At 37.9% G+C, this 25,881-nt stretch overlaps 1 protein-coding gene across 1 annotated transcript; it reads left to right on the plus strand.

The window, feature by feature from the left end:
* The first annotated feature begins 1,177 nt into the window (after positions 1–1,177).
* Positions 1,178–15,542, plus strand: rab11fip2 (RAB11 family interacting protein 2 (class I)). The gene is made up of 6 exons (XM_079473635.1): positions 1,178–1,385; positions 1,667–2,353; positions 5,478–5,881; positions 6,801–7,143; positions 8,157–8,253; positions 12,091–15,542. The coding sequence occupies exons 2-6, from the start codon at positions 2,001–2,003 to the stop codon at positions 12,319–12,321; spliced, it is 1,428 nt and encodes a 475-aa protein (XP_079329761.1). The 5' UTR covers positions 1,178–1,385; positions 1,667–2,000; the 3' UTR covers positions 12,322–15,542.
* Positions 15,543–25,881: the final 10,339 nt, after the last annotated feature.

A 25,881-nucleotide genomic window follows, 5' to 3' on the forward strand; every position in this document is an offset into this window, starting at 1 on the left:
AATTATCATGAGCATGTATGCAAGGTCTCTTAGGCTCCTCAGCTGTATCCTGGTGTTTGCTATGAGGCTTAACTGGAAATGGCACAGAGAAGAGCCCCTCCTGAGTTTAAGCTGTCTTAAATGCATTTTATATGACCTAATATTTTACTACACCAGACCCACTTTCATTTTGAGATACGCTCCAGATAAGAGTTATAATCTACGCCAGACGGATGTGCCATACACTTGCCTCTGTCTCTGGTATGTACACAACACTCCACATCTATGACAGGCTGATGGGGAAAAAGAGAGAGATATAGAGCAGGTGTGTTTGGTTTAGATGTACCTGTCAAGTGGGGTGAAATACACGTCTGTACTCATTTAAATTAATCTCTTATCAGTACCGCAATGTCCCTGCTGATGAAACATGGCAGACAGCATGTTAACGTGTTTGTGCGGTTTAGTTTCGTCAAGGGCCTCCGATGGACATTATTGACTTTATTGTCTACAGGAGTGGACATTATAAAAACCCCAGGGAGTCTAAACGGAAAACAGCAATGGGTTCAGAGGATTTCAATCTGCCCTCTACATTCGATTTGTTTTCCATAATTTATTTTGACAATTTGAAACCGATGGCCATTGAGTTAATCTGTGAATATCAGATATGACCAGAATTAATCTAAAGAGGTGTCTACATTGGGTGAAAAGGAAACAAAAGTAAAAAATAAAATAAATAATTGTTGAAATAAGGCAAAAGTCATATTCTGGGAATTGTCATTAATCGACATGCATTTATTAATGTCCTGCTGCTATTACTAAAAATAGATGTATGGTCAAAAAATTTTTTGTAGAATAGTTGCATAACGTTTTAATATGTTTATTTTATTTTATTTATTTATAAGTAAAATATAGTATTAATTGCGTTTATAATTTTTTAAAATATTATTTCAATAATTGTTCTAAATCACAACAATGAACCATTTAAATTTTGTTTTAATTCGTCTTTGTTTATTTATTTTTATTGACTATTTTTTTTTAATAGCGATAACCAAACAATAAAAAGCTAGACGTAACTTGTGTGTTTGCGCTTCCGTTTTTGGATTTCCCGGGAAAGGCAGCGGCAGCAGCCGCGGGCTGCTCCTCTGAACAGATCCTTTGTTTCCACGGTAACAGAGGAGGAGTTTGCACTTCGACCCGTGACCGCATCGGCGGAAATGAGGAACGAGGAAGTCGAGTAAAGGGCTGGTGTGGAATACCACACATTTCTTTAAGATGGATTAGGGTCGACCAGAGCGATTTATTTACCTCCATCAGCCACAAATGTAGAGAATTGATACCGGTTAACTTAACCGATGATCCCACATCCAGTGTCGCTGTTACACGTGCTGGGAAAACATGATTCAGAGGTAAATGTCAATGCCTTGCTGTCTTTACATGCTGACAGATAGCACTGTATCAGCTGAGTTGGATAAAACCTGTAAGTGATGTCTAAATGATATTTTACATTGTCTGATTGAATGACATTATAAAAGTAAGTTAGTCACGCGCTCCTAAAAGTCAAACGATATTATTAAAGAGACAACGGCCGTAATATTATTGTAGCAATGATGTATCGAGAGGAGTATATTTTAAATGCATGAATTAATACGTGATGTTTTCTAATTGTGTTGTTTGTTTTTCGCTTTAGTTTTAGATGACATGAGTTGGAAAAGGGTGACTGTGTGGTTAACTTGTTTCTGTGGTGGTGACGCCCGTCATTCTCTGTAAGTGATGCGACTCCAAACAATGGACTGAACGCATTTCTAATGACTGGCAGTTTCTTCCCACACTGTAACCATTAGCTTTTTTTATTTCATAATATATATACATATTTATTCACCTCATGGTCACTTATTTCCAAGATAAACAATATGCTAAGAACCTTTTAATTTATTAAAGTCCCAAACAAAATAAATCATTCCTAATTATTTATGAGTTCATCCTCATAAACATTCAGACATATTTTTACACTTAAAATAATCATGTCATTGGCCGAACAGTCACAGAAATGGTTTCCGACTCATGTCCAAGCCACGGTCCTCCAAGTAACAGACCTGCAACCAAAGGGCAAGAATGGCACCAACGATGCCTACACAATCATCCAGCTGGGCAAAGAGAAGTATTCGACTTCTGTGATGGAAAAGACCCTCAACCCAGTGTGGAAGGAAGAGGCTTCATTTGAACTGCCAGGGCTACTCATAGAAAGCAATCCAGAGGTTTATGAGCTATGCCTCACTGTGATGCACCGGTCCTTGGTCGGGCTGGATAAGTTCCTGGGCCAAAAAACCATCAACTTGAATGAGATATTTGACAATAAGGAACGGCGGAAAACTGAGTAAGTGCGCTGACTGTATATTTCCCTTTAACTGTATATCTGTAGGTGTAGTATGATTAATACTACATATATCTAGGGAATATAATAATTTGCATTGCAGGTGTCTGTTCTGATGTTTCTCTTCATGCGCAAATAGCAAATCTTGAATTATTACACAAATTTACCATGCTTTCAGAGTGCAGAAGTGCAACTTAAAAGAGGAAGTTTAAAACAGCACTTCTCTCTTTGCTATCACATTAAAGTTACCGAGACTATAGATCTGTATTATAGTTAATGACACATTAGTTGTTGACTCCCATAGTATTCATTTTCCCTAATTTGCAAGTTAATGGGGGATGAGATCTGTTTGGTTACTGACATTCTTCCAAATATCTTCTTCTGTTTTCTGTGGAAACAAAGAAAGTCATACAGGTTTGACATGACAAGAGTGCTGTAGTTTTTGATGTAAAGTAATCGTTTGGGCTGACTTTTGTCTGACTTTTCAGTCTTTATTTGGTTTCAAAGTTGTACATGCTAAAAGGACACTGTTGGTTTCCAAAGTGAGTAATAGCAACTTTATATTTTTATGGAGGTAGAAATATATTTTCATGTTTTTTAACAAAGGTCCCTGATCAGATCATTTTGGTTTAAACATTTTCTTATGGATCACTGTCTTCACTTTAATCTCATGCAGGTCACTTTTGTTCTGGTATGAAACTCTGATATCTCTAATATCTTTTGACTCCAAGTCGCAAACTCAGGGTGGATGAACTGGTCTAGTAAGGATGATCCTGCATTTGGTTTCTCGGACCCTATTGACTAATAGGTCTATTTCCTCTGAAAAAATCACATTATTTTATATACCCCCACGCACTTACTTCCTCTCATTGTGATTTAGCCTTTTTATTGTTACTACATTTGATTCTTTTATGGGCACCATTATAATTTTTGGGCCATGTACATAGTGGGTGTAGCTTATGTTATTTAATGTAATAGGAGAAATACCAGTAATGCTGGTTAGAGTAGAATGGGCAGTGTCTGTCAACGTCTTCTTTTTATGTTAATGAATGCATGAAGACATAATGACATGACCTTAGAACACTTATGTCTTTTTTCCACCCAGAATATGCATGTACAGTAATTGCATTTTGTCATTATTTTACATTAACTCAAAGCTGCTAAGAATTGTCGCAGCATAGGTGCCATGCATTGTTTATTTAATAATCCTATGAAATCACACCCATGGAAAGTTTAGCTCAATAACTAATTGCCTTTAAGAGGCTGATGACATAAATCATTCCATCAAGCTTGTATCAATGGCAGACCCTTCCTCTGGTACAACTCTCAGGGTTCACAATCCCTGTTGACTATTTTTCGGCATGCAAGGGTTTCCTCTAACTGACGCAAGGTACGAGAATCCGGTTTGACATTGGAGTCGACAGGCCCTAATTATTGCACACCTGTGTTTGTTGATTGTACGGAGGTTCCCAGCGGCCTTCGCAGAGTGGGAGTATTGTGGTTCCGGGCAGAGGAAGATTTATCTTGGCCATGACTCCCATGTGAAGAACAGGGGCTGGCTGGCTAGCCACATGCCCAGATCAGAGCTTCCTCACTGGGCCGGAGACCAGGTAAACCCCCTTCCCCTGGATCTACAAGCTCCCCAGAGTGTGCGTGGTCTTGGAAAGAAACATAATCACCAGTCACAAGCTGTGCCATGATGCAGAAGAGCGCTCAGCAAGATGGCAGCCTGTGACGGCCCTAGAGGGAACTGTGTTCTGATACTGATGGAGTGTTTACAGTTGTGCTTGGTTGAAAGAACAGTGTCCAGGTTAGAAGTGTGAAACTTATTTTTGAAGAGCTGGGTTAGTGCTGAGGGCAAAAATGCAGGAATGAGGGCTTGAGTGATATTTTCTCCCGAAATATTGATTATTTTTCTACACAACTTATCAAAAGGGTTTTAAAAGATGCTACTGCAAATGAATACTGTACATGCAGAGCTGAAAAGAATCAACCAAATGCCACCAAGTTTCTACCGTTGGAAAAACTGTGCAGAACCACCCTCTGAAAATATAAGTTGTCACCAAAATTCTTAAAAAGATAGTCACTCATCACTATTAACCCTCGTGTCATTCAAAACCTGTATCTGACTTTCTTCTGTGAAACACAAAAGAAGATATTTTGAGAAATGTCAAGTGTTGTTTGTTTCTTCAAAATATAATCTTTTGTGTCTGCAGAAGAAAGTCATATAGCGTTCACTACAAGTATATGTTTTAAAATGATATCCAGTCCTATTCCAAGAGTCTTCATCAAATCTCCAATATTCAGCATATATTGTGATGAATGCGGCTGTACTGAAAAATTGTCCATTTCATAATCTCCAAACACTGGTGTGAGCATCAATGAACAAAGGGCAGATTTTTGCAAATGCCACCACTTTCCACAGCGTTACAGCATCAATCACATTACTTCCGGCAGAAAAAAAAAAAGAGCAAGAGGTTAAATAAACAGGAGCCGAATCGCCTAGGTGGGGGGTATTACTTCACATTCTTTATGTGGCCCAAACATTTGCAGTTACCAGGGAATTATGTTTATCCCCACTATAATATGCGTTCTCAGGACAGGGGAAGGCTTTCAAATGGACTATGCTGTGGATTTGTGTAAAGTGAAATTGGGTTTATGGCCAGACAAACACATTGCCCCCATGTCATTTTTGTGTGAATTATACATACAGAGCAAAGCCTGAAAGAGAGTCTTGCCATCAGGGGGTTTTTATAGTAAAGGAGATGTGAAAGAGGTTTTCTGTTTGCTATCAGGCAGTGAAAGTACAGCGCACATCTGCAAATTACTGGTGCGTCCATCATCAGTTTCTAATAACACCCAAGACACAAACCGTACCCCATCTGTTATATTTGTTTATTACGGATGTGTTGTATACTTTGCGTTAGGTGTCTGAACGGAAGCTCTCTGTAATTAAGATTCACCCAACGTGTTTCTTTGCAGACAACTAAACAACACAACAGACTGTATACAGTATTCATTTAGCGTTACTTTTATAAATCTATTTATTTGACTGTAATGGCTGCCTCTTGCCTATCTTCTTTCTTAAAGTTTTACTGAGAAAGTATTCTGTCTGTTTCTTTGTCAGCTGGTATGATTTAGAGTCACGGCCCGGTAAGAAGAGGAAAGACAGAGGGAAGATTCAGGTCAGCATCCAGTTCATGCGGAATAACATGACTGCCAGCATGTTCGATCTGTCAATGCGAGACAAACCCAGATCGCCTTTCTCCAAGCTCAAGGAGAAGATGAAAGGTCGCAGGCACGACATGGCCTTATCAGACACGTCATCTGCCATCCTTCCACACTCTGGGCAGAACGACATGGATTCTCTGTCAGACCAACAACAGCATCCTCAGGTTCCACGTGAACCCAAACCAAAACGTTCACTGCTCACTGGGACACAGAAACTTTCTGCTGCTCATTCCATGTCTGATCTAATAGGAACGCATTTCAGGCCCAAAATGGACTCTGTGAACTCTAATGAAGGGAAAGGTGAGAATATGCATGCTTTGTTAATTTTCGTGCATTAACCATTTTGACAGACGTAAACAATGCTTCTCCAGAAGCACTTTCTGTCAACATAACACAAACGTTACAACAACATACAACCAACAGAAGATTTAGGACTGAATTGAAATGGTAAATAAACATCTTTAAGACTTTCATGTCTGAAAAAACTAAAACTGAAAAATCTTGAAAATTGTCTATAGAACCTTGCTAGAAAGGGAAATACATGAATAAAAATTTTATAATATAAAAAAAATCCCAAGTGAATAAATGCAATTTTTTTCACAGGACTGCTGTGGTTCGATTATGACCATGTATTTCTCTTAAGTGTCAATTTTTGTTGTATTACGCCCTGTTCAGACCGCTAGCGACGTGTCGCCTGTCTTTTGCTACGAGGGAATTAGAAGTCATTTCTTAATAAATAAGAGATGGATAAGGTGAGCTCCGCTGCTGTACACCTATTGGTAATCACTCTCCAAAGTCGCTCATCATTTGCGTAATATTGAGCAAATCTCTTTTGGGCTTGTCTAGTGACTTTGGCGAGCCCACTTCCTGTTGCCAACAGTCACTGTCTCTCGTGTCGTTGGATGTCGCAAGGCTACCATTGAAATGAATGACATCGCCTTGCTTTGTCGCTGGGTGTCGCTGGCAGGCTGAGAACACCAAGAAGTAGTGTGCAGTATATATTTAATTTAATATAAACAAACCCCAGGAATGAAAGAAAAAGTCGCCCAAAAGCAATGCGAAAGACTGACAGAATGCAAAGTCACATGTATTCATTTTCAACTGTTCCTAAAACATTAGTGTTGTTTAATTATGAACATTAACTTGTTTCAGGCTGAACGGGGCTTTGAGAACACCAAGAAGTCATAATAAAGAAAAATTGTATCCTTCTCTTTTGTAGGGGGTGCTGTATCTCACAGACACTCTCAGAGCGACGGATACGGCTGCCCAGCCAGCGACATCCAGTGCGATCCCTTCTCCGACATCGGAGACAACATGCCCCAGAAATTCGCCACTCTACCACGCAACCGCAATCCCTTCGACGGAGATCAGGGGATGACGTGGGGGACAGAGAAGAAGGACAAGAAAGAGAAACTTGGTCTACTGGGCAGAGTGACCGGAAAGAAAGAAGGAAAGAAAGCAAAGGCACTTACTGGCAGCTCTGGAGACCTGCGATCTCCAAACCCGTTTACTTCTGAAACCTCAAGTGATACCAACCCATTCCTCTCACACTACAAATCCAGGTACTGCTCTCCACTCTTCTATTATCCATACATGAAGATTCTGACATTATATACTCAACTAAAATCCTGAATGCGATGTTTAGAGACGAAATCTGCTTGTCATTTCTTACCTCTGCTCTTCTAAAAACTGTTTCTCAGTAGAGTTAGATGGGGACATTGCAGCAATTAATGTTTATCGGCGAAAGACTGTCATTAGCAAGACCTTATCGATGTCATTAGGCTCAATCCAGACTACAGGGGACTGACCAAGCCACAGTAATGAGATCTGAATGAGTGATAGACCATTCAATTAACAACTTATCTGCTTGTGGCCTACCAGGTCGCTCGTAGTCTCACATCTTACCCTCTCATTTTACCCTCTCATCTTAGATCACAGGTCTTCCGTGGGTTACAGGGTTAGGCAAAAGACAAATCAGCTTAATGTTTTGTAGTCATCAAATATGTGTGTGCTCTTTGCGCCATCATAAATAAACCGACTTTTTGTTAATGGATGTTTACCCACCCATTCAAAACTTTCATATTTAAAAGGATTAGACTGTTTGTTGGCGTTCTCATACCAGAAGCTCAGTAGAGCACTAAGGCAGCTTAGTATGCTGTAAGTTGCAGTGGCAGTTGGCAGTTGTGGTCTATGAAATCATTCTACTGACTAAACTTCATAGTTGACGAACAGTGCTGCCATGCCCTTGTTGTGGTCAGTGACCTCAACAATTGTTGAGAAATTAAAAGTAGACTTGCCGCTTAAAGCATGCATGTGAGGGGGTGTCAGACCATTTCCTGACAACACAATATGACCCTTCGCTTTTCACAATGGTTGAGGTTAGTGCGAGAAGTTGCTTTGAACTTGCAGTAGCTCTTGCTTTGATCATTTTATGTGTCAAGGGGTTGATGCTGACGAAGACGTTAGAGACGTTGAGTGGTCAAAAACCTAAATGTTGGATGCAGGTACACTTAATGTATTTTCCGATGCTTTTACAAGTAAGATATTTGATGGTTTCTTTTTTGTCCCGATACAGTGACAACATGAAAAATCCCACCAGTAACGAGGACCTCACTCAGAAATCCAAAACCTCCCCTGTTAAGATGCTTGGCATGAAAAACGCAAGAGATCATGTAAGTTCATTCAGCAGAAAAACTGTATGACAGCAAAACATAGTTTTGAGTAGAGCTCAACACTGCCACATTGTCCTTTTTCATAATTTACATTTAGTTGCTGTACTGTACATACAGCAGTTTTGCCTTTAAACAGCATTTATGCGTGTTTTGTGGCCATTCCAGTCAACAGAAAAAGTCACCCAAAAGCAATGCGAAAGACTGACAGAATGCAAAGTCACATATATTCATTTTTAACTGTTCCTAAAACATTTGTGTTGTTTAATCATGAACATTAACTTGTTTCATTGCTGTAGTCAAGATTTGAAAACATTGCATCTTTTTGTTAGTTTAACCAGTATGTCCGGTTTCAACTACCTCCAAATATAAAAAACAATTGCTGCGTCCCAATTCTCCTATTTTTACTACGAACTAAAATTACATACTGTTCTCTGTGATCATGAATTGTCATGAACATCAAAATACAACTCTTCTATGCATCGGAGTGTTTATTTATTCATTCATTCATTATTTCATGTGTCATGTTTACTGTATACTTACATTGATAAATATAGCAAAGCATCTTTGATTTAATTGTATTAATGCACTGGAGCGTCATTTAACTCTGCCCTTGTAGTGTATTGTGGTTAATATCAGCTGTTCGAGTGTCCATGGATCTATATTCATATTTTCACCGGAAATAGTAGACTATCCGGGTACTTCGAGAACACTCATTTCCACATTCTATGATTTGGGACGTACTAATTCTATTTTTGAATACTATTTAGTACGGAAAGTATGCGAATTGGGATGCAGCTAATATTTTCATTTGGAAGAAATATTGTCACTAGTTCAGAGAATGATCATTTTACTTAAACACATATTGAGACAAGCAAAAAATTTGACTCTTTATTTTTTCAGAGTCTGTGTAATCCTGAATTGAACACCTAAGTATACTACCTTTTCTATTCACTTCTACACAAGGGTGTATTATCACATCGTGCCTGACCAAACACAATTTGACCACATTTCTCGCAAGTTTTCAAAACTCACCCAAACTTTTAATTGGTCATTTATTACAGAACTATAGAAGATAAGTCGATGATGCTGATCCCTGACTGAGTATCACTTGTGGCTGTGTGTTCGGAGAGCCGTTTATCTCATTAACAGCTGAAATGGCTGGTCATCCTATGTGATCTGCATGTAATTTGAAATAGTGTTAAGTTATTATTGCTCTTCCGTTTTGTTAGTGAGCGATCTTGTGCGGTTGGTTCTCTCACTCAATAATTGGAAATCTAATCATTAATAATACGCAATTTGTCACTGGTCTAATTTTACACCATAGGTCAACCCATGGTCAGTGTTAAACGTGGAAAAAGGGACCCGTCTCGCTTTGTCATAATTATAGCGAATGTGACCGTCAACGGCGTGGAATAACACAACGTTTGCTTGCCGCTGAAGTGATGTTGAAACTGGATCGGGATTGCTGAAAATGGCTTTCCTCACCCTGTTTGAGGTTATGTTAGCGCCGCATCCGTGAAATAGTGTCTCTGGCGCTCCAAAGCCTTAATTAAAGGACAGGGAGGGGAGGGGGGAGCCGGCCGAGGCATTTCAAAGGACTTGGAGTTTTAGATTTTCAACGCGAAGGCCCTCATTAGTGCCCATAATGAGACAACTGAAGAATGCCAAGTGGAAGTCTTATCTCTCCCACACTCCTGATTGCCTAAATCTGCTCATCAGCAGCTTGCCAGTTCATGGTCATTTCCTGGGATGCTTTCCTGCCCCCACCAGCTTTAGCTTGTGGCCATGGCGGTTTAACAATTCACGCAGCATCTCGTTCTCTGAATCTGCTTGCGAGTCTACGTTCACTGGCTTATATTCGCTGGGAAGGATGTATTGCAGGTGTCATTGTTTGTCTGTTAAGAAATATTTTAATTTCTAAATCGTATTATTAAACGCTAAAAGATCAGGTTATTCACTTAATAAGCAGTATAATTGAAAAGAACACACACAATAAACATTAACTGGCCCCGAAAGATACTTGGGTCAATAGATAAGATATCAAACCAGGTGGCATTCGCAAACAAATTATTCTTGAGCATTTCTCACAATGAACTTCACTTCTCTCAGCTATTTTGCAACTTTAAACCAACTGGTCCCAAGGTCATTTTTAGGGGACGTTTGAAGTCACTTCCTCCAAGTTCAAACAGTACTATCAAAGTAACCACAGGTGTAGTTCTTCATATTAAATATGCTCATTCAACAATACAAAGTCAAATTGTCTTACTTTTTAACAGTATTATCTATCAAACACGTATCTAAAACCTTTATGTGAAGTGTTTGCTCAAGTGCTTGTGCAATTTTAAATTGTAAGAATTTAAACTACAATGCGTACATTTACTGTAACATTCATATAATTTAATACATTTAAGTGTGGTTTAAGTGAGCAAATAGTTATATGTTCAGGCCATTGTATGTTTTCCTTTAGTTTCTAGAATGACAGTTTTATGGAGGGTTTGCGGTTTCTCTAGGGAAAACAAAGAAGGTTTAGTTATTACTGTAATCTATGGAGGATCGTCATAATCAAAGTGTCACATGTATAAACAGCTGTCCAAAAAATGTGACTCAAGTTAAAGACCACAAGCAGTTCAGACTGTAGGATAGATGTTGAGGCTTGTTTCTGTCAAATTTACTTTCCATAACAAATGCACAAATGTTAAGCATCTCTTTTTGATGTCTACACATATTGACACTTTCAAAAGTATTAAATATCCTCAATAGTCTGATAGTTTTGGTTTGGTTTTATTTGTAATGTAGTAAAACGATAGCGACCACGCATTTTCCATGTCTCACCACAATATATATACTGTAGTTTAACTGTGGCAATACAAATGGTAATTCATCTGCTAAAGATTCAGTCATTTGTAAATTCGTAAACATAATTCATACGGTATATTGGCACAAACAAACAGAATTCACTGTTACTGGTTGTTACTTCTGGCATTAAACAACTGTAATCCTATTTCAGCTTATTCCCCATTCTTACAGTTTAACTTATGATGGCATGAAATCGGTCTTTACGTATTTTTTACAATAGATAAACTGTCTGCAAGATTTTATAAACTGACCAAATTTAGTGCCTATTTTCGCCTTGACAGCCAAAAGTGTGAATTTGTCAGTATGTTTGATAGCAGAATGTATCATCGTGGAGTCAGATGCTGAGACTTCTAATGTCAACACATAATCACTCTATATGAGAGAACGGGCATTTACAACACTTTTAATTGGCTCATTTATCAAGTCCGTTATTGAGGGCAACATTAAATAACATCACTGCCATCTCCAGAAATATTTGTCTTCTGTGAGATGGTCACTGCTTAATTTTCCATTCTAACAAGTTGCGTTGTTTATATAAAAACATTGGATTTCTTCACTAAGTGTGCATGTACACATTTTTGTGTGTAAACCAGTGTGAGCACTTTCACGCCGAAGATATGATTTGTACGTTTACACAGAGTATGGAAGTTTAGGATGTATAGGAATGTGTTATACAGGCTGCAGGCATAAGCTTTCATGTTTATAGTACACCAGACATTACTCATTAAGAAGAAACATTGCACACATACATGTTGTACATATCTCATTCACTAATAAGTGCGTTCAAGTTAAGGCCCGATGTTTAACCGATGCTCAATCAGATTGAGCCCTAGCGGTGCCTACTATGATAAAAATAAACACACGATTGTATGCACGAATATTCCCAGAGAGCAGGGATAAGACTTAACTGCTCGCACACTGGCTATTTAAATCTTGGAAATAAATGCACATGAAAAATCAAAAAAATATTTTCATACACAGGATGCCGAACATCTACAGACAAGCATGGCGGCCTACAGCAGACTCTCCTTTGAGGAAGTTGTGCAGGAGCTTATCAAGCAAAAGGAGGTGGTGAGGAAGAAAGACGCTCATATTCGGGAGTTGGAGAACTACATTGATGACCTGCTGGTGAGGGTCATGGAGGAGACACCAAGCATCCTAAGAACCCCATATGAGCCCAAGAGGAAAGCCGGGAAGATCTCCAAGAAGTAAAGATCCTCTTAAGGGAGACCTTGTGTTGTGATCTTGCACGTTAAATTGCTTGTTGAAGTCGTAGAAAGCGTGTTCGCTCGCACGTTTAGATTTTATAAAGAAGTTCGGCAGGTTTCTTATGACGGACGATGTGCGCTAAATATAGCGATGCCAAACACCCTTTTAGTTTTTGCGTCAATGTTATTTTTTGTTGGTTTAGTTTTTAGAGAGGCTGTTGAACTGTAGACTGGTACTTGTTAGAGAAGCATTCACAAGCATTCAAGAAAGGCTTGTGTGATGAGACCAATATTATGTTTGTACCGAAAATAACTGTTTAAGTTGACTTGTACTTTGAATTCAGTCAGTAGAACCGGATTCAGCACTTAATACTAGGAGTAATAATGTGCTTTGTATGATTTTGCAACGGTGTGACTGGGGTGGACTGTACATATGAGGCCTTTCATTTGCTGTGACTCAGTTCACTCTTTGCAAAAACGTGTGGTTTACGTGAAGAAGCGCAGGAATTACCGGGACAGTGGATGTTTACTGGTTGAATTAACACCAGAGTGTACAGTTTCCCATTATACCATGCGGGGTTTGACAGGGTCTTGATATTCTATTAATGTTGAGGTCAACGCTGAGTGATCGCATCATGATATTAACATTTTATGGGTACTTTATTGATTTCTTAGTTGCAGGATGCTTTCTCTTGGTACTTTCACAAAGGAAATGTCTATTAGAAAATACACTGGTACGGAGTTACACTACAAAATATTTATTTAAAATTGATTGCTATGAACAAAATATGTAACGCAGTTCAAGTCCATAAAACAAAGAAACTGCCTTTGTATTATACAGACAGAATTGTATTCAAAATGGCATTCAGCACAAAGCGAGAAAAATTATTTTATAGCCCCTTTTGACAACAGAACTTAAATTAAGTGGCCAGGTTTACTAAAGCCACGTAAGATTTTACAACATTCAGAATTAAACCACAGCCTTTGACTGGTTAGTTTGGTAAGGTATACCTGCTTGAATCACTGTGGGGGTGTTTCATCCAATATGCTCCTTATAAAAACATTTCATTACAGTGTAGAGCAGTAAGGTGGACAGAAGCTTTTAAAGAGAAGAAATTAGTTTACAGATTTCTTTTGTATAGAGTAACAGTTTGTGCTTCTCACTAGTGTGAATTGCCTTTTCGGGACACTGACAGTGTTTACTGTGATCTAAATCACTTTTTATCATCTGTAGTACATATCTGGTGAGATCTGAGCCTTTATAAAATTTTGCACATTGGGCTGTTACACTGCAGTGTCTGTTTATTGAAATGCTTTACTGCATTGATGTTTCCGCGCACCAAGAAGTTTTATCAAAACTGTACGTTAGAGAAAACTACTGTCAGTAAAACTATCGGCAACTCGGTAATCTACTGTACTATACCCATTTTAAGAATGTTACCCCTTCATGTACAAAACTCATTCCTTTTTAATGTTTTTAACATGTATGGTATACGCTCCCTGGAAAGCATCCCAAGTGTAGTTTGTGAAATTACCACGGTTAAAACACTGTGCTGTTAGCCAAGCAAGTCTGAAAGAGGAAGTAATTCTAATACCTGCAAATGATTGATATTTCGTACATTTGATTTCATTGCCAGTATGTTGTTGAAGAGGTTTACATGTATTTAAAAGAATCTTTTTGTTGTAATCCTCCTCGCCATCAGTCAGTGTTACACAGTTAAGGCCCTAACTCTGTGTCAGTTTGAGAAATAAGAGCAACCATAATATCATTGTTTACATTCTATTTTAAATTATTGGAATATGATTTTAATAAGCATTTATTTACATTTTGTTTGACAAAACATTGTCTGATTTAATCCATTTTTATATACTGTACATGTCGTTTCTCAATCATTTTGTTTGTGACCAGCCAAACTAATCAATTGAATGTCTTCAATTCTTCAAGAGCTTGTGATCAAATATGGTTCAGGATGAGTTCAGATTTGCTGTACATCTCATTGTAGTAGTTGTTAAAATATGCACAGTGAACAGTACGTATTGTTTGTATCATGTTCAGCAGAGCACTTTTCCTTCTGTTTTGTCCGTAGTACTGGAACTGCTATGCATCTCTCTTTAGAGCAATTCTGTGTAGTACTCTGAATGTATTTTCAACAATCAGCAATGTCTGTAATCGCAAACACAGTGTTGATCACCCGGATCATCTAGCACTTCAGTTATCACTTTTTATTCAGTAAACAGTTGACATTAAGCTGATACTTTCATTTGATCATGCTTTTACTCATACGTAAAAAGTAGGACAGTAATGTTGTACATCGTATCATATTTTCAAGGTTTCACTTTTGTTAACTGTCTGGAACGCAAGTAAATAACTCTATTTAATTGAACGTTGTAGGCAGAATATTTGTAAGTGCACATTTTTGGATAGCATCCCTCTCCTGACAAACAAAATATTCACATTCATTGATATTGGAAGACGGTGACCCCAAAGCTTAAGAGTATTAGGAAACATTTTTCTATTGCACTTTCTGTTTCTGCAAAATGTATTAAATTGATATGGGCAAAATAATTAATATAATAATAAACATAAATGTAAATGAATCAACAAAAATGTATGCTTTGTTTTCTGATATTTCTCCTGAAGGTCATTTAATTGGACTTGTATAGCTTCTTTCATGCTTAAAAATAATTGTGTCTTTAATACCGGACAGTAGCAACACAAACGTGAAAATTAAACAATATACACGAGCCACAAAGTTAAAATAAAACATTACACTGTGATTGCAATGAATTTATGATTTTTATTTTCAACATTTGGCCTTTTCTCTGTTCTCTGGTATCTTATCTCTGGTGCTGCAAGTTATCTCACACATTTGTACCAGTATTATATGTATATTTCTGTTGACGTAAACACATTTTCTACTCTGACACTTCTTCCTTTAAAATTATTCTTCTTCGAAAAACTTGAATTTCAAATATTGTGTAAATAACACAAATAGGGTATTAGAAAATTGAAACTAGGTTTTTGGTACTGAGACACTTTCGTGTAGGTTGGTTACAATTCAACATTTTGTGTTGTAGTTCTACATGTGACCGATTTATCCAGAAGCTGTCTTTGCATTCTTGGCATGCGGCATGAATGAGTGTAGAAGAGAGTTAAGTGTATTTGTCTTTGTGGCTACCATAATAAAGATGGAACAGCCCCTTTCAATAAATCTTCTGTACTTTATCACACGTGTCCTTGATTGCTTTGAAAAACATATCCAAAAACGAGAATAAAGCTTGTGGATCAACATGAGCTCTTTTCATATTCAAATTCAACACTGGGAAAGCTCGGACTAATATTAACTGACACCGCTACACAATTGCCCTACACCACAAAAGGATTTAAAAACCAGTATTCAGTGTCAGAACTATAGTAACCTGCTGATGTCCACATCAATACATTCATTAAATTAAAATTCATTAGCCTTTCCAATTATCTTTCCCAAGCACAGGGATTGTAGCCAACCTCCGGCTTCATTAGAGAACCTCACGGATGCTGTCTTCTTTCAGCAATATCAATGCGATGGAAATTCTCATGCCCACCCAAACAAATAAAATAGCCTCTTTAGTGACAAGGTAGCTTGTTAAACTTCTCACCTCATTTGTTTACGAGTACCAGGAGTGTGTGCGAAGCGCCGCATGAACAAGTGCCTCTCAAGCTGTTTACCATCTCCTCCTCCTGAGGAGCAGTATCATTGCTCTTCATTCAAAAGACCGGCCCCTTCACAATCAGCCCGGAGTTCTCCACAGAGAAACTAGCTTTCAGCAAAATTTGGATGAAAATGAAGCTCGTTCTCACGCAATGAGATGTAGATTAACAGAATTCTCTTTGGAAACATGCAGGGCTTCTTCACACAACATTTTCCTTTAGTAATACATTGTGCTCCACTCAGTGAGTTTCTGGCAATCTGTGGACTAAAAGTGTTCACAAAGTTTTGTATAATATGTTCTTCCACTTGGAGATTTATATGGCAAACATGGAGGCACAGGTAATAAATACATTAAGGCCAAAAGAAAATGTACATCAAAGCAACATTTGATATTAAGTTACTCAAAATATCAAAGTAAAATACCAAACATAGATCTAGTAATCTATTTATTGACAATGTGACTGTTTTCATCCACTGAATCCACCGAATCTCTTCATAAAGCTTAATGAACTCTGCAAACAAGTGACTGGCCTTTTTTTATAACTTACTAATTCATTTTTAAGTTACTGTATATTTAACAGACTGGTTCTAAGGTCATGTTTGTTTGAGTTCACACAGGTGCAATAGCAGACTGACCAATATAATTATATTTGACTTTTGTCTATTAAAATCAGTCTGCTTTTGATGTAAAACTCATCTTTTTGTAATGTTAAACAGTATCTTTTTTGTAATAACAGTGACACATTTTTTCAGTGTAGTTTAAGTGTCCAAATACTTTTTTAAATCCATTGTAAATGTTTCACTAAACACTAAAGTTAATAATTGTCCAGAATTAGACACAGATAGTGGAAGGTGTAATGTTTAATGAGGTGAACTGTGTGGATCATTTAACTTGGTAATACATTAATTATCCTTTTTGAAGGACATCTAAAAGCCAGTAGTTACATTCATTACATCATAATGTTTTCCCTCTGGAATTAGAAATGTGATCTGCTTTTGGTCAGACAAAAGTGTGACCTGTATTTTGATATCGGCCCACAATATTTGACAAAATCCTTAAAAATAAATGAGCAGACCCTTTTTTCTCACTTTTCATGAATTAGCAATGACCAACGCTGTAAATGTTCTGGCATTGGTTTACATCTCTTTTTCATCTGTTCTAATTGGAACAATAACTTTGACACATTCACTGCAATATACTGTTTCGCCTAATGCCCAGTTAACATGGCACGTGTCACATCCCATTTGCCGGACTTTAAAGCCCAGCGGGCATGGTTTTATATGTTATGTGATAGCCTTTGCTTTTGATCGTAAATTATGGGACAGACAGCAGTGGTTCGTGCTGACCGCACGGCACGCGTCTTCGCGAGGACACGCGTGCGGGCCACCCACACATCATCTGTGCTCGTGTTAAAAATGGATGGGCGTCATCGCGTGGAGATCAGTGTCACCCGGCACGCGTCCGTTCAGAGAGAAACACCCAGAGCAATTTCTGTGACAAGATGTTCGACAACTGAAATTTAACACACGGATGAGCTGTTTTGGGAACGTCAGCCATAGGTGCTTAGTAGCCCCTCCTTAAGGCCCAAGCTCAGTGTGAACCTGACCTGACGTAAGCCAGATGTCAATGTTAGCCTCCGCTGGGGGTTCCACCCCATCTGAAGCTTCAGGAGACAACTGTAAACTAATCTGGGAACGCGTTTGGTTTATGGAGGAAACCTGCACTCGGCTAGGTGTCAAATGTGCTTCTCGGCATAAGGAGAGCCCCTTTCAGACCTATTGTCTGATCTATTGTGTGCTTGATCGGTGCCACGCGTCCTGGATCAGGTGAACAAAGGCCAGATGACACCCTGAGGTGCAGGATGAGAGGAAATCAGACACACGACATGGACAATTGAAAGCAAAGGAGGTGAAATGACAAGAGCTAAAGTTGACGTATAAAACTTGTGTTCAAATGTAATTAATCCTGTGTAAAAACTGCTGTACAATGTTAATCAATATAGTTAATCTGTTTGATAAGCAAATGGTTATTGTATTTTAAAAAGAAACAAACAATCCCCCCAACAATAAACCCTAAACAGGAAAAAAATTCAACTATCTGCTGATGTACAGGTATATTATAAACTGTTCAAATAATGTTGAAATTTAGTTACAGAAATAAACTGCAAATAAAAAGAACACCTAATTGTTCTTTACAAGAACTGCTGCCTCCCAGATGCCAAAATATTAATATTTTTTAGAGAGTTTGTTGGGTAATTTATGACCACTTTCAATGTTAATTTAATCTAACGTTTGGCGTTGTCCTTTTTTGACCAACCATGGGTTAAAATCAAGCCAGCAGTTTTAAAGTGTGAGAAACCATGTGCACCAAAATCTGGAGAAGCAACAACTAAATATAAACACCTCTTACACATACGTTTTAATATTGTTCTCAGGTAACCCTTACAGTATTTTTTCTGCAGTTTAGCATTTTAAAAATAAACATAATTTAGTATGTTTAATATTCAATTTACATCGTGGGGACGACTGGCGTGTGGTGTGGTTCAAACTTAGAGTAATGTACCACTGAGCCACAGGAACATGTATAATCTACTGCCGTACCACTAACAAAATAAAAGTATCAATAGTAAAATCTCCATTAATAATATTAGTATTTATATAATGCTAAATATTGAACTATTCATTCCATCGATGAGTCATATAAATACTAAATACTATATGCTGATCTGTAAAATGCCTTATTGGACAATTCACATCCCTGTTTACACATCTGGCGATACCAAATTTTTTCTAGGAACTTATACGACCATCCCTCAGGCTGCCGTGTTTCTCTGTGGCTCTCCTGAGCACTTTTACTTTCAAATATGCTGCTAAACATGGAGTAATACAGTCAATCAGTCAGTTGTCTGCCTGCCTGCTTCCCCTGAAACATAAAAGCAGCGTTGGACCTGCACCAGCCAAATGACTCCGATGGGAATTACAAAGTCATAAATTCTAATGTGTCAGAGGGGTGGCGGCATTTCAAAGGCAGGATTTCTTTCACGGTTTTCCATGTAGGAGCTTGTCATTTTGTGAAGCAGACAAACAGTGTAACAAACTGACAAAACGGTAATGGTGTTTACATCTAAACAGGGCCCAAAATCACAGCAATCTGGGCGGAGGGAGGCGATGGAAGCGGAGAGGCTGAGAGACTTCCCACCGTGCCTTAACAGGTCTCTTCTAAAGAAACATCTGTGATGTGTCAACTCTCACAGACTCAAATCACCATCCTAAAGCATGATAATCCACTTTGTAAATGTGGGGCAAGTTGCAGCTTGTCCCTTTCTGTTTCCGATTTCTCTCTCTATCTCACTTTCTCTCTGTGTTCCTCATGGATATAACTGTTTGTTGTTCAGGCACCTTACTGACACGATTAGTGAGAATGTGGTGCTTTAATAATAACTGCTCATTTTCTATACCCCTTCATCCTTTAAAAGGTAATTGCACATACAAAATAAAATTATGTTTATTGATTAAGAACATTAGTATTCTGTGGTCCTACCTTACACTAAAATTGTGTTGTGCTGTATACATGTAATGTAAATAATGTCATTTTACTTCATTAAAAAAGTAAAGTTCACTAAATAAAAAATGCTTTGTAAAAATTTAAAGGCTGAATATTAAGCACAACTTTATCTCAAAAAGTTTTGAATTCACATGTTATGTTATGTGCTTATACAAGGCTCTAGACTGCGACAAAATGCAACCATTTAAATCGCCAGTGCGACCAGTTTTTCTTAATGGTCGCACCAGTGCAACAGGCCAAATTGATCATTATAATTTTTTGCGTATTATAAATGTAATGCGCAGAAATGTTATGTATGCAAATTTTTGTCTAACCTCCTTCAACCATTCACTCATCTTTCAGTGTGCCCGCCCCTAAAGACGTAATTCGCAGATGTAAAAAGAGTGCATTTAATGATTTGATGACGATGAAGGACCGTTCAGAGCAAATGAAGCGCTCAAACTAGCAACTTCCTATAAAAAAAAATTGCCGCCTGCAGAATACAATAATTTCCCTATATAAGGTACGCATTCGAATGTATGCATGCGAATCTAATGCAAGAAACGTGTTTAAACTCTAAGCACTATACTATTGTTTACTATTGTATAAAGCTATCTAGCACAATACTGCCAAGTTAAAGTGTTAACTTTATACATCACGCTAAATACTTTTTATTTGGTCTCTGTAGTAAGACAAACGTGTATCGATGGAATGAACTGCCAGCCTCCACCCGAACTGCAGCATCCTTCACAACTTTCAAAACATACTTGTGCCGCATTTATTTGACTAACCAATAACTGTCTGTCTTGTGTCTAAACAAATCTTGTTGTTCATTCTCTCCTTTGCTTACTCCAGCTTTAATCCTCCTAATTGCATGGCCTTGTAAACTAACATACAAGTAGGAGAACATATAAACATTTAAGGCACTTTGTCTGCCAAATGAATAGATTTAAATGTGCACTAGACTGTCGTATAGATTGAAGGATGTGACATCAAGCTGTTTTCGAGTGTTCCAACTAATTGCATCAATATTGTAGAGCTATAAAGCTGTTACAGTTTGCTTTGTTAGTAGTATTTTTCCTCATCTCTTTTTATTTTGTATGCTGTTCACTATAAATATAACACTGATGCAATATGCAAAGTTCAGAAAATATGGTGAAAGATTAAACAAGGATACAATCAAGACATATTTCTGGGCAAAATATTTGCTTCAGGCATGTAGTCTCTGAGGTCGTCTTTAAAATAATACTGTGTTTGCATGAAAGAGATTGTTTGATTTGAGTTTCAATCACTTTCTTAAGGACTGGCCTCTCTGTGCACCGATTACACAAAAATATTGTTATTCCTAAATGCATTTCTTCTCATTCGTGTTGTAATTCATTTTTAGGAATTGTGACAGTAACATGCTCTTCAATCACAACCCAAGGCAGTATAATCTCTCTTGATGGGACAGAGAATATTGCTTTGGAAAGCTGTAGACATAAAGATGTGAGAATGATTTGCAACCTCGAGTTTTGAGAGGTCATGACGCAGTTCCTCTAACATCTGCCACTTCCGTTTTACAGGTGCCTGAAATCATACCAGCTTCTCTCAGTGGGAATGTCACTTTGGTTTTCCACATCTCAGTACGTCTGAAATCTTCATAAAGCTTTAACAGTCAGTCTCATGTGAATACTCTAATTTCTCTTCCTGCATTAGAGGTGTCAAGGTACTTAGTGTAATTTCACTGTAATCCTCTCTGCTAGCCGCTAACAACAGGTGATATCATTTCCTGGCCATACTGGAATATTTCATTCCTATTCTTCCTTTTTTTGAATCTCAATAAAATAATCCTTAGAGATGCTTTATATTTGGATATTCTTTAGCCTACCAGATTGCCATGAATGAGAATTGAATATACCTATTTTTTATTCTATTGTGTCCCAGTTATGAAATGCTGTACTGTAGGTTGCTCAGCAAATGGAGGCAGCTATCTTGCAGTGGTCCTTCATTAAAGACGGGGCAATTATCCAATTGCCCAATTAACTCCAATCCTCTAATCTACAGAAAATGCTGGAAAGATGCACTGCTGCTTTACAAAGAGAAAGCTCCATGGGTGCATCACAGAGGAGCTCTTTAATCTAAATTTAGATAAACAATAATTTACTCCCACTATAAAACTGCTACCAGTGAGGATTACAGCTGTGTTTAATAAGTGAATTAGCTATAAGTCATTCTTTCCACAGGACAGAAAAATCACAAATGAGATCTCATTAATATGTCTTTTTTTTCTCCCTGACAGCAATGCCATTTTAAGAGTTCACCTGAGCAATCCAAATTCTGTTCATTACTTTGAAGCCTTGTACATTGTATATTTGAGTTGTAGATGAGATCTCGACAATGTCTCAGAATGTCGTATACAATTAAATATAATATAAACCGAATCCGAATTTTTTTAAAACAAAGTATTTGTTATGCTACCCTCGTTAAATGTAAATGTTACTGTTCTCTATCTTTCTCTGTTTTCTCTGCTCTCAAAGCTTCTTTTCTTTCTCTTCCGCATGCAAAGCAGTATACATTACAATCAAACTCTCTACAGATTTGACACCATTTTAACAAATGGTGGACTGGAAACCCCATCTTCACATAATTGTACGGGTTATGAGGTCACCTGCACTATAATGATACACAGTGATGGCAAGTAATGCTACAGTAAGTACATCTGAATATCTACTTTAGCAGCGAATGACTACAGAATATAAATCCCTCTTTACGCTTTTACCTTCTTCATCCTCTGATCCAGAAAACCAATTGAGTCTCACAATGCTTCATTTACTTTTCAGCCTTTGTGGCAAACTTTCTACATGATTGTGGTGTTGACATGAGAAATGATCGTTCAGTTCCCAGTCACGGCCAACAACCCCAGGCTCTCACAATCCCCTTTTAGCGGCGTGCTTGCAAACATGCCAAAGTTTATTTTATAAACACGAGAACATGGCAGATAATCGCGCAGTACTTCTCAAAACAGGCCCACAGCGTCATTCGGCGGACCAACGCGGCCGCTTTCGCCCATATGTCCTCATTAGGGTCTCTTGCGCTCCGTTTCCACAGTGCAAACAAGGTGGAAAGTCTCCAATGTTTTGCAAGTGTCACATATCTGCGTGATGAGCCATCAAGCCTGAGCTGGCTGGAATATCACTGACCCTCAATCACCCCACTTTTTCCACCAGTGTTTTTCTCCGAAATGTTCTCGATTTGCAAGTAAAATGAGCGCAAGAGTCGGCCTTGTAAACTACTCGCAGGTGGTTCGATTTGAAGGGGTGTTTGGATACAATTAGGCAACAGATAGAGGGAGGAATGGTTCAAAGGCGTTCTCTGACTGCGAGGGTGGGAAAATATGAGTAATTAATTGTGTGGCAAGGCTTTTGACAAGGCAAGTATTAAGCTGTCAGACTGTAGAAATGGTGATTCTTATTTTCTCCTTCAAATAAAGTAATTGCAGGCTGTCAAACAAAGATATGGTATAAGAACAAAACGCACAGAACAGAAATATGAATAGGCTGTAAGTCAAAACAATACAGAATTTGACGTAAAAGGAATCTGGGAATACAATCCTTAAAGGGGTCACATGGCACGAATATGTGTTTTTCTGTGTCTTTGGTGTTTTAATAAGTTGCCCATGCATGCATTAGATACGTAAAATTAGATGCGTTCTATCTAAAAGCGAATGCTCCCCAAAACCTGCCTGAAACACCTCGTGTAACCACACCCCCACAAGTCCACGTAAACTCGTGGTATGATTTGACTAAGACCCCCCAAATGTATATGCAAGTATGGTGGGCATACCTGTCAGAACAATGGCTTTGAAACCTGATGTTCCAAACATGGTAAGAGGCGTTACATTTCTGTCACACACTTTCAGTATTCGACCAATCACTACGCACTGGTTAACTGGCCAATCATGGCGGGAAAAGAGGAGATACAAACATACACGGTATGTGGAAAATAGAACGTTCTATTCGTGAATACACATTGCATTACATCTAAAACAAACAATGATATTCGTTGTTGCCGTGTCATATGACCCCTTTAAAGCCACAGTTTACCACAATAGAAAAAGTCTGATGAAATAAATGAATCGGTTAATCCTGTCACTAAACCAGTAATCGGTTTGGAACTAAATAAAGATGAGTGATGACAGAATTTTCATTTTTGGATAAACTAATCCATTAAGCACAGTTTTTCTTTTTCATTAAATGGATTTTCTTTTTTATCACAACACGTGTATGCACATGGTCCTAAAATGTCCGCAGAGTTTTGTTTTGGTATGTTCCCGCTCATTGAAAGACAGAATGTCCATTAGGACTGAAACTCGAACGCTTATCAGCACACGCACAGCACATGATATACTGTATGTCCTGAAAGAGCAGGAAGGGGCGACCAAATTGAGTAAGTAGAGACAGGGACGAGCAAGAGATGAAAAGAGAGTAAGCAGATAGGTAGACAGATGGACAGATGCATAAATGTGGATGAGCTTGAGGTCTGAGTATGGAGCAGCCTCTGACTCAACGGACCAGAACCAAGTGGAGCTAACGGAGCCATCCACAAGAGCGCTATTGTTCTCTTCATTAATCAAACTCCGCCAGGGCAGGTAACATTCCCCTTATGCACACATACACGCTCACGCACACATACTTTAACACAGACTGCCAGGAGGCATGAATGGGCTGCTTTTTTAGCTGGCAGCGATTGGCGTTTGGGTTGAGGAGAGGATGTGTTTCTGTTTCATTAGTGCGATGAGCTCAGCACGGGCTCTCCTCCGTGTTCAACAGCCGGTATTAACCTCCAGAGTTTGACCTCTCGGCTATTGGAATCTTTTCTCTTTTTTCTTTATATCGCCCCTTTATTTCTTTCCCAGTAAATATATAACATTTCGCACTCCCAAGCGTGCTGTTGTTTTGAATGTAACCACTGCTGTGATTTATTCTCGTTACAAAAATGCAAAGGATCTATAAATATGAATTTACTCTCGGCTATTGGTGACAACCTTGTTTCTCTCTAATAATGAAGGTCCCTGTTTAGGTTTGAGGTAAGAAAATAAACCACAGATATGCCATAGCCACCTCAAGTGCTCCTCAGAAACCATGCCGTGTCTGAGCGCAAATTTCTCAAAAGTAACACACACATCTTCAGGCCTCAAACGCTTATCCACGATAAACATCTAAATGGCACACTCATTAACCGATCAAGACAAACAAGAGGAGCAATCTGCATGCTTAGCCACCAGAAACCAGAGCTCTTTATACTCAAAATGCTTTTCTTTTTCATAATCTCCAAAGACAGCATTCAAGTAAAATATTTAGGTCGTTTTTTTATTTGCATGGACCAAAACAGAAGGCACATACTGCTTAGGATCTGACAATGCAGATCACGACCTCCAAGTTATCACTAGTCATCTTTGAATGCGTCTATGTGCTATGAGTGTAAGGTATTGATGGTGCAATCCAGATGAGCATATTTTCACAAGTTTACTTAAAAGAAATTGTTGATTTTTGTTGGTTCAACTTAAAAGAATCAGTTACCTGTCTGCGTTATATTTTTAAGCTGAATTAACTCAACATTTTTAATGATCTCAATCAATTTAATGCAAACTCGTTGTGTTGACTAATATTTATATAACCAGGTAACTTCTTTTAAGTTTAACCAACAGTTTTTTACAGTGACAATGTCTGAATATCACAGACATTGACAAATAGCTGCACAAAGTAAGTCTTTTGAAAACAGAGATGTTTGCTATTAGAAATACTGAATGGCTCTTATGTAATTAATCAACTTAATAAATTGTATAGATTTTATTTAATTTGTATTTGTTTGTTTGTTTGATGTAGCTTAAATATGTCAGTGAGAATACTATAATGCAGATCAAATACTTTAGGGTGATACATGTTACACACCTATTTTTTTAGAGAAGACAAAATAAATGTAATTTTTGCATTAATAAAAAAATAAACATATATATATATATATTAAATATAAAAAATGGAAGCAAGGAGTAAGGAATCAAACAACACAACACTATTTATGTAGATCATACACTGATGAAAACACAACTAGATTACCATTAGATGTCATATAACATTTTTACAAACCAAAAATGACTTTTTACTTCAATGCTGTAAAATCCTAAAAGGACCTTTATTAATAATACTAATAGAAACAATAAAATATTAAAGCAAAGATAGCTATTTAAGTAACTTGTGTAAATAACAATAGACACATGCATATTTTATTGTATTGTTCGATGCATTCATTCTAAAATGTGTTTTATTTAAAACCGTTTTAACTGTAG

This window comes from Barbatula barbatula (assembly GCF_947034865.1).
Source record: "Barbatula barbatula genome assembly, chromosome: 14".
Taxonomy (NCBI): Eukaryota; Metazoa; Chordata; class Actinopteri; order Cypriniformes; family Nemacheilidae; genus Barbatula; species Barbatula barbatula.